Below are 10,083 nucleotides of genomic sequence, written 5' to 3'. Positions count from 1 at the left end.
TTGTATCCCAAGCAAAAAAAGTTACTTTAGGCCATCCGATGGTCCTACGGACCCCACATGCGGTCCAACTACAGCTAGTCTAAAAGAGCACCAGTATTTAACCTGTCTTCCCTTATCGGTCTTAAAGCAGTTAAAGCTGGTCCTAAGCCGGTTTTTGCTAAGCAAATTGCAAAAGTGCAGGGTTTGCTAACCACCAATCAAATGCTAACACAACCGAAGCCTGTGTGTAAACGTGTATAAAAAATTCTTGGTTTTTGTATGAAGTAGAGTCTTTGTACCAAGGTACAAAACTCTCCTTTCTTCTGCAAAATAAAGCAACCTTTCCTTATCCCTGTCTGGCTGTCATTAGCTCTCAGCTAAGCGGACCCCACATTTCGGTAACACCAAGGCCAAGTACTTGGATTCAGAAAGGGAGTGGATGGTTCTGTGGGTAACTAGAACATGCGAGTTCCAGGAGATTTAACACATTTCGAAGTGGGATGGATCTACAGCTGATGGCTTTGGGCCATGAACCCCTGACCTCTAAATTATCCCATCACTGCTGCAGCTCAACTATTGATGACAGGCTACTGGGCACAAAGTCTCAGTGTAAAAGCCTTGTACTAAAGTGACTGACTCCAGTGAGTTACTGGGGACGTTCACACCAGTGTGTGCCCATTGGCGTGGCTGTACTAGGGGCTAACAGGAGTTGAGCCCCATCAGTGCGGTAACAGCAGGGCAAATTGACACGAGTGGATGCACGGCCTGGGTCTGTCGTGCTTGCAAATGCCAGATCCCAGTGGGGTAGGGGGAAATGTTCGGTCACTGGCTCCTAGCCTTGGCTCCTGTATGAGTGTGTGACATGCCCAGAGCCTCACAGGAGACACTGAGGGACAAGGTCAGTGGCGGGGGGGAGGGGAGAGGACAGGGTTTGGAGCCATGCAAATCGGGAATTTGGACATAACTGTGTGTGTGGAGAGGGTAAGAGGCAGATGGGGCAAAGAAAAATAACCAGCCATTGAGCTGACCATGGTGAGATGCTGCAGTAAAGTGGTTTATTGCTGCTAGTGAAGCAGGTCCAAGACCCAGCGGTAACAGAAAGAGCCCAGAGGCTCCAGTTTTGTCATTAAACAGGGATTAGAAATCAGCCTGGAAGCAGAGGAATTGGTTGATTTCCAACCTCAGTTAGGATTGAAGACACTGATCTCCCGCCACGTGCTGGGAATAACGCTGGGGGAGTAGAGAGAAGAAGTGCAAGACGGAGCTGGCCTGTCTCTTGTGAAGCGTTTTAGTGGAGCCGATGTTGTGTTCACGGGGCTCAGTGACAGTCAGAATTGCAGTGAAAGTTTATCTGTGTCCTCCTGAGCCAGGGCTGAGACCAGACTTGGAAGTTACAGCGCACTTTCTAGGGGTGGAATGAAGCACATTAGAATGGGGGTGACTCTCAGAGGAGTTCCCAGTAAAACCCAGTTGTCCTCTTCCCCCCAGCCTCACAGCATGACCTTGGTTAAGTCACGTGTCTCTGTGCCTCAGTTTCCCCACTGGTAAAATGTGGGTGGGGTGTGTGAAGCTAAAGTCATTGCTGTGTGTGCAGTGGCGAGATGCTGTGGATGTGTGGGGCATAAAATCAGCTGAAGAGCTAACAGAGCTCAGTGTCCGGTATGTCCACACCCCTGTATTTTGTGTGTTTACCCTCAAACCCACCCTGGGCGGCAGGGCAGTGCTACTAGCCCCATTCTACAGATGGGGAAACCAAGGCACAGAGAGGGGAAGCGACTGGCTCAGGCTTGCACAGGAAGTCTGGCAGAGCGGGGAATAAAACCCAGCTTCCCTGAGTCTCAGGTAAGTGACCTCCCCACTCCCCATCCTTGTGACTCTGCCATGCCCAGCAGTTCCTTGCCCCTGCCCCAGAATCATCTCCCAGCTCAGGCAATGCCAGGTTTTAACCTCCCTTCCATTCTGTGCCCAGAAATTCCTGCTTTTTACCCTCCAGTTCGATACATAAAGAGTCGGCTGGTCTTGGAGGTGGATTGGGCTGGGAAAGCAGCAAGGGCAGGAATAGCAAAGAGCTCCAGGCCACCTCCCTCTGCATCACACCAAGCAAATCCCCAGCCCCTCTTCTGCACCTTCTCCAAGGCCAGCAGAGGTTGGTTGGTTGCAATCAGGCTCACAATAGATTCTGGCTGAGGTGCCTCCCGCCCCCACCGCAGTGTGGAATTGGGGCAGAGCTGGGCCCCATTAGTTAGGAGCGGATGATGATGATACAAATTTACAGGGTTTAGACCCAATGGAAACGTTTCCCTTTGCTCTCAAAAGCAGCACCCTGCAGAGAGTGAACCCGTACCCCGCAGCCAGAGCAACAGTGAGTGTGAGCCCCTCCCTGGTCTAGACTCCACCCAGTGCCTCGCATGAAGGGACCCCCACACCCTGATCTCACTGGTGGGGACGTGGTTTTAAATAATCGTCACAGAAAATCAATTCTTGGCAAACCAAACTGGTGCCCCAAACCCAGGAACTGAACCCCAAATAGGCCCAGTCCCGTCCTCTCACCTTCTGCTGGGACGGGGGTGGCAGGAGGCACTTCTTGAGCTCCACAATGCCACCTTGGCTTTTCCTGCACAATGTCTGCACCAGCTCCATGGTCAGATGTAGCACGACCCCGGATGTGACCTGGAGGGAGATTGAGGAGCCCGGCCTGGGGATGAGTCCCAGCATGACCCCTTTCCCCCCCCCGGCCCGCGCCCTGCCCCTGAATAGCAGGAATTATAAGGGGCCGAGCTCTGAGCCTCCCCGTTGTCACACACTGCCCCTTAGGCCGTGTCCAAGCAAAGGCACTTGTAGCGGTGGGGGAAAGGGTGTCAGTCTGTCCTATTTGGGCTATGATCCGAGTTCAAAGTCCTTTGCAGGTAGGGTGACCAGATGTCCCGATTTTATAGGGACAGTCCTGATTTTTGGGTCTTTTTCTTATATAGGTTCCTATTACCCGCCACTCTGTCCCGATTTTTCACACTTGCCGTCTGGTCACCCTATTTGCAGGCCTCAAGGGATTTGCTTCCAGCGCCCTGGGGCATTAGTGCCCATCCCCATGTCACAGAGCAAGGAGCAGGGAATGAGGGAAAAGGACAAAGTTAGCCAAAGGGTCTCCCACTGTGGGGCTCAGCTGGGGAAGCCTTGGGCTGTGTTTTCAGTGGTGTTTGGGCAGTGGGACACCTAGGTGCCAGCCTCATTGACCACCCCCACTGCGGGTCCCAACTATACCTCCCCACCCCCCAGGTCCAAGCGCCACCAGATCCCATCCATCCGCACCTTGCAGCCTAACTGCAACTCTGCCCCCCTGGATCTCAGCCCCACCGGACCCCTCATTTGAGGCTGCACCCACAGCACCCACAGCCTTACTCCCCTCCCCTGCCCCCTGTAACACCTGTATCCACTCACCTGTCTCTGGGCACTCAGCACCTTCTCCCCCTGGGTGTAGTACATGCAGTTATTGAGGTCGTTGTAGGTCTTTACGGCTACTTGTGCTGCCTGCTGGACTTCTGGGTCTGACACTGGCACATTGTGCAGCCCCCCAGCAACAGAGGCCCCCAAAGTGATGGGAACCCCCAGGAGGAGGAGGAAGCACAGCCAGGGACCTGTTACTGCTGCAGGGAATGCCATGGCTGAGAATGGCCAGAGCTGGGGATGGAGTGCTAAGATATAGGCAGGGAGCCCCACCCCCTGGGATGGCCCCACCCACATGGGGAGGGAGCCCTACTCCTGATGGCCGCACCCAGAGGGGGTAGGAAAATGTCGCCCTCCATTACATAAGACCCAAGTATAGATGGGAACTAAACCCTCAGGGCTTGATTCAGCCAGGGGAAAAGGGCCTTTGTGGGTCAGGCCATCCCAGAGTTCCCCATTAGGTGGGACATTTCTTGCACCTTCCTCTGAAGCAACTGGCAATGGCCACTGTCACAGATGTGATGCCAGGCTGGATGGGCCCACTGGTCTACATGGGTGTGGCCAGTCCTAGGAGAGCCCCTCCCCCAGTAGAGAGCCTCACATACAGCAGATAGAGAAACATCCCCTAACAGGGAGCCCTGCTAGCTGCCGAGTGGAACCCTGCCACCAGGGGACGGGTCCCTACCTCGGAGAAAAAGGCCCTCTTGATGATAGGGAAACTCATCTGTGACAGTCTACACTATTGTGGTCACCACTTTTACGAAATGATGACAAATCTTAGTGAGATGATCTGATACAAAGTGTGCCTCGGGAGGTAGCATTGGAAAAGTGCTGGTCTCCTGAATATTGTCCTGTTAAAATGTGAGTGTCCACATTGTATGTGGAGTTCTGCAGTTTGGCTCTATATTTATTACTGAAACAGGTAGGTCTGGGAAACACCACACTGGCAACAAAGTGGCAACAAAGGGATGACCAACACCCAGTCAGGTCTTAGATGACCATCACCAGCCATTCACCAGCTAGGGAACTGTAAACAAGAGATTTACTATTCACCTGAAAGACTCTTGCTCCAGCACATACATCCCTGGGGCTGCCTGACCCCAGGACTCAGCAAGGATGGTCAGGATATAAAAAGGGGTTGGAATGGACCCCTAAGCACTTGTCTTCTCCCATCTTAACCGATGGCAACAAGATGCTTGAAAGACTTTGAACTGGGGAAATTGGGCCCAGGCTGGGAAGGAAATCCAGCCTGTGTGCTAAGAACTATAAAACTGCTTCCAACATGTGGGAGAGTGAGAAAAGCTGTTTGTTGCAAATCTTGCTTGATAAAGTTTAGGATTTAGAATGTGTTTACCTTTTATTTCTTATACAACCAATTCTGATCTTTATGCCTACCACTTAAAATCTATCTTTCTCTAATTAATAAACTTCTTTAGTGGTTTATCTAAACCAGTGTATTTGATTGAAGTGGAATTTCACTAAAAACAACAACGCTGGTGCATAATTATTACCCTTTGATGGCACAATAGATTTATCTGCGATTGTATTGCCCCGTAAGTGGACTGGCCAGTACAAGATGCACATTTCTGGGATGAAAGGCTGTGGTTGTCCTGTGTGGAGTTCTTGAGCAGCTGAGAGAGCATTCATTCAACTCAGTTGGGTACGTCTTTGCATGGTGGTGGCTGTGTGTGAACAGTGCCTGGCGTGGCTGGCTGTTTACATAGCACAGCAGTATACAAGACTCTCTGAGCTGGAGAATTAGGGGGCACAGCGATTCAACAGTCCAGATTGTACCAGGATTATGTCACACCATCCCCCAGAGTTGTACACCTGGAGCTGGCCCTGCCCCTGACGAGAAGCTCCCCCAGGTATTGGGATTCCTTTCAAAATCTTTCTCCACTTGGCTTCTCAAGAACTCGCATCAGCCTTTGTCACTCAGGTATCTTTATTTGGCACTGGGCAATGCTACAGTGAGTTGATCAGCCTGAAACATGGGGAATGACTGCAGGGTACATCACAGCTCCAAAGGTACACAGAAGCCATCTCCCTTCATATATGTAGCACGTTTCATTGCATTTACTATACATCGCCTCACACATTTTTGGATTGGCTTGGTTACGTTGCAGGAACCAATCCCTGCGCAGCTTGTGCTGGCCATAGTTTGACTTCCTCTTTACCTCATCTCTACATTCCTAACTTACTTTGTCCCTGGTTAGCTAGTTCATAGCAAATAGTTCCCTGGATGTTCTCCCTCTTATCTTAGCTGGCTCAGACATTCTGTCTGTTAGCCTGCTGACCTTATTTAGCACAAATGTTCTGTTTTCAGCCTAATGATTCATTGGGTCCTCCTCAATGGTATCTTCCAAGAAACGAGGCCTCCCTCCGGTGTTAAATACTCACGTCAAGCCAGGCCTCAGCTATGTTCCCCTGCTTCTGTCTTTATTTTCCTATTAGCATTTGTTTCATTCGCAACACATGCCTGTCTTTCCATTCTTCCTTTCTGAAGTTTATCACCCAGCAGCAGGTTTCCAAGACCACAGTGATGGTAATCATTTGAACCACCATTTAAATTAGGCTCCAAGAACAATCCACGGGGTGCAAGCTCACCTCCTCTGGTACATCCCTGCAAGGTGTCTCCACCACCTGTATAGTATTGTCCCCAGTTTCCTGTTGGTCGTCTATTAGTTGGGCAATGGGCACCAATTGATCTATTTTCCTTTGTCCCAAATCCATAGTATTTATGGACAAAGGAGGGACGGGTGCAAAGAGACTGGTCACCAGTGACGCCCTTTCAGTGTTGTCTGCCATGGCCTCTGTTACGTTTTCCTCAATCTGCACCACATAGCCATAGGGCCTGGATCCCAATCGGAGTCAGAGAGGTGAGGGTCAGACCGAATCCATCCAGGCTCCCCTGGCATGGCGCTGTCCCCACAGAAAGGTTGTGGTATCCCAGAGCACATGCTATATCCCCAAGCTGTATCCCCTCCTTCACTCTCTCTTTAATGACTCGTCAAGCCTAACCTCCCTCACTTGTGGTCAAGTTTATTCATGCCCAGTTTTGCCCCGTTCCCTGTGTTGATTTGGGGGATCTGTCTGTACAGCTTATGAATTCTGGTTCATATTGTGGAGTGGCTCTTATGAAAACTGCTGTACCATGAATGCCTGTCCCGATGTGTAAGCCTGTGCCCTCCCAGCCGGAGACAGAGCAGATCTTGCCCATGCTGAGGACAATGGAGAGTTCTTAGGTTTGGCTCCAGAATAGTTATGCCTATGAGTGGGTATCCTAGGGGAAACTGCTTGTACCCATCCTCTCTGAGGGGAGGGGGTTTAGGGGCCGTGAGTTGTTACCAAACCACAGAGCAAAGGAAGCCAGGTGTTGGGAGGGGTATGTAGAGAGAGTCACATGGGGAACTTGAGATGTGACCCACAGGATGTCTGGCAGGAGGAGAGAATGGGTGGGTCGGACTGGCCAAGGGAGGCATGCTGGGGAAGAAGCCTCCATGAGGAGAAGCAGCCTTGAATGTAGGACTGCATGAGGTGGGGACTCCAGCTGCCTGCCTGGACACAGATGATCCCCCAAGGCCTCCCCTGGGAAATGGGGGATCACGCAAGGCTTTGGGGTTAGGAGGTTTGTTGTGTCCTGTCGAGTCTGGGCAATTTATGCTCTGTCTGTTAAGCAGAAGAAAGCTACGGGGTGAGAGTCTGGGCAAAGTATGAGCCTGTTAAATAGCTGCCATGGGCTTCCTGAGAGAGCTAAGCGGTATCCAGGAGGCTCCCACCTTGGGTTGGGTTCTGAGACAGAGCAGACTGAAGGGTCTGTGTTCTCATAGACTCATAGATCAGAAGGGACCAATATGATCATCTTGTGTTCATCTTCTACACTGATGTAATGACTCATTGTAGTGATTGGTGAATCAGAGAAATTGAACCACTGGTTCACTGGCTGAATTTCAATTGTAACCTTGCATTGCCTTGTGTTCTATTTGGATCAGTTTAGGGAAATTAGAAGTGACTTCAGCCTTGTCTACATTGGCACTTTCCTTGTTAAAACTTTTCTCATTCAGAGGTGTGAAAAATCACCCCCCTGAACGACAAAAGTTGTAATGACGAAAAGCACCGCGTGTGGACAGCGTGTCGTCAGCAGGAGATACTCCCTTGGCGACAAATCTACCTTCCCTCTTTGGGTGGTTTTATTTTGTCGTCAGGAGAGCTCTCCTGGCAGCAAAGCATGGCTACACTGCGTACCTACCATGGCACAGCTGTAGCAGCACAACCGCACCATTGTAAGGTGCGCAGTGTAGACAAACCTTAGGTAGCTCCATTGCTTGGCTCCAAAGCAGTTTGCTTATTCTTTTCATAAATCCATCGAAGCACACTAGACTGGTTCCCCTCTCAGCACTTCAGCATGGGAAAACAACCTATTTCAAGGTCAAGTTCAATAAGCTGAGTCGCTCCTGGATCTGTATTTTAACTATTTGATTAAAACCCGATTACAGCAGGCAGAGGGACTGTGGGTTCCAGCTCCCGAAGGGGATCCCAGGTGGAAGGTCTGTGCAGTGAGAATGTGCCTAGAGACCCCAAGAAGGGCAGTGCCTGGGCTCCACTCAGCATCCGGGAGGCTACAAACACCCGGGGATCCAGAGGTTGGTATGCCCCTCACAGCAGTTTGGTGGTTGGCTGGCAGGCAGGAGGAGCCCGACCAGAGCTGTAACACCCCCCTTCCCCTTCCATACATGGGTCCCCCACCCCCCATGCCAGGGGCAGTGTGTGTGGCCCAGTTCCCCCTCTCCTCATACCTGCTCCCCCATGCCAGGGCAGTTTGTGTGCCTCCATTCCCTACTTTCCCGTCTTGTCCCCCAGTCCTCCTCTCCCATTCTGCCCCCCAGGGGCTCTATGTCCCCCCTATTCCCCCACCATTATTCTTCTTCTTGGCTGAGAGGTCAGTCATTCAGGACATCACCATGTCACTGTCTGTGGGAGGACAGGCCCAGAGGAAATGGGGGATTGTTACACTGGTGGGTGTTAGTGGGGCCACCAACCACTTGTTTGATGCACAGACAATTGCAGAGGTTCTTGAAGTTGTGGTTGTACTAAACAGAGGGCAGGGGCTGGGTGTGTCTCCCACTTCCAGTTGCCTCCCAGATCCTTAGGGCTCTGGCTAGTAATGCTAACCCAGATCCTAAGCAGTGTCTCTTCCTGGCCACCCTCTAGGATGGTTGTGAGGGGAACCTGAGCTTCTGTGCTCTGGATCCCCTGGAGGGATGTTAAACTTCTGGAGCCTGAATGGAGTCCTGCCACTGCCCCAATTCTGGGGTCCCTGGGCCACTTGCAGGGCGCAGACCTTCTGACTGGCACCGCCCCCCCCCCACAAGTGCTGGAACTCACTGTCCAGCCTCCTGGCCCTTGTGGGCACAGAACTGACTCTTCAGACTCCCTTGGACTGAAATACACCTGCCAGAGGGAAGCTGGCCGTTTCCAGGGATCAGTGGCTCACACAAGGGGGAATGAGGCAACTCAGGCTCACCTGGTCCTAATGAACTCACTGAGGAACTGGGAGGCCATTAATTAGGCAGGGAAAAATCTGGGCATGATAAAAGGAAGCTTCTGGGGGCAGTGGGTGGCTGGGCTAAACGGAATGGCAGCTTTTGGGGGAGAGAACCAACCTCAAAGAAGAAAGCGCCCAAGGGAAGGAAGCCGAGGGAGAATGCTCCTAGGTGGGAGGGGCTCTGGAAGGGAGGCGCTAGGAAGGCCAAGTCTTAGCAGAACCTGGACTGGAGTGAAGGGCTTCGGCAGGTAGCAGCAGAGGAGTTATTGCTGCTCCAAGGAAGGGCTGTTGTGGTTTGACCTCTGTGAGGCCCTCGATCCAAATGGAGAGTCCCTTCTCCAGCTGATGACAGGAGTTTTCCTCCCCAGAGGAGGGTTCTGAGCCAAAAGGATCTTGCTGGTAAGGGACCTTTGATGTAACTGGATTTGATGAACTAAAGTTGACTCAGTCCTTCCTCCCTCCAGCTGGAGAGGCTGGGCCAGGTGAGGCCTGTTCGTGTGATGTTCTCCCTTGAGGGCTGAATAGACTGGACCCCTGAAGGGGGCTGGTCCAATAGAAAAGCCTCATTGCACTTGTTAAAACTCTCACTACAGGAGGCAGGGATGCAGTGATGGTGCTGGGCCACCAGGGGGAGTTCTAGGGTTGGGGTTCCCAGAACAGCACCCCTTTCTCAGAACTCCACCCCAAGGGGCTTACCCTGTAATGCTCTAGGGGCACACAGCTGTTGTGAAGCAGTCAGTGCACAAACGCTTTGTACACTCTAACACTGCTCTGATCTTTTCTATTTAATTATGTAAAGCAATAAACACTAGATGCATGTCCCTGCCTCAGTTTCCACCTCATTCCTGGATGTGCCTGGGCTGGGGTCTGCATCCCTTGGGCTGTCCAGGGTCCTGGGGGGCAAACTGGGCTCAGGAAAGCAGTCATGGCACCTCCCTGCCCCATGAGGCTGCTACATGCTGGCTGATGGCTCCCTTCTGGATCCAAGAGCAGAGCCGACTAGCTTCTGCCCTTCTACGACCTTCAGCCCCTTGAGTCAGGTGTCCTCCTTTGTCAGCTTCCCTACATGACCACAAACTTCTGCCAGGTGACTTTTGTCGCCAAGGTGACGTCTCCCA

At 51.8% G+C, this 10,083-nt stretch overlaps 1 protein-coding gene across 1 annotated transcript; it reads right to left on the bottom strand.

Moving 5' to 3' along the window:
• Positions 1-1,294: 1,294 nt before the first annotated feature.
• LOC127054356 (cystatin-like) lies at positions 1,295-7,318 on the bottom strand. Its single transcript, XM_050960433.1, has 4 exons — positions 7,296-7,318; positions 3,415-3,622; positions 2,530-2,649; positions 1,295-1,384 (listed from the first exon to the last, which is right to left on the bottom strand). Exons 1-4 carry the CDS (start codon positions 7,316-7,318, stop codon positions 1,298-1,300), a joined length of 438 nt encoding a protein of 145 aa, XP_050816390.1. The 3' UTR covers positions 1,295-1,297.
• Between the last annotated feature and the right edge of the window lie 2,765 nt (positions 7,319-10,083).

The sequence above is a fragment of the Gopherus flavomarginatus genome, chromosome 6, assembly GCF_025201925.1.
Source record: "Gopherus flavomarginatus isolate rGopFla2 chromosome 6, rGopFla2.mat.asm, whole genome shotgun sequence".
Taxonomy (NCBI): domain Eukaryota; kingdom Metazoa; phylum Chordata; order Testudines; family Testudinidae; genus Gopherus; species Gopherus flavomarginatus.
Note: the sequence above shows the minus strand (reverse complement) of the source record. Positions and strands in the feature narration are given on the sequence as shown.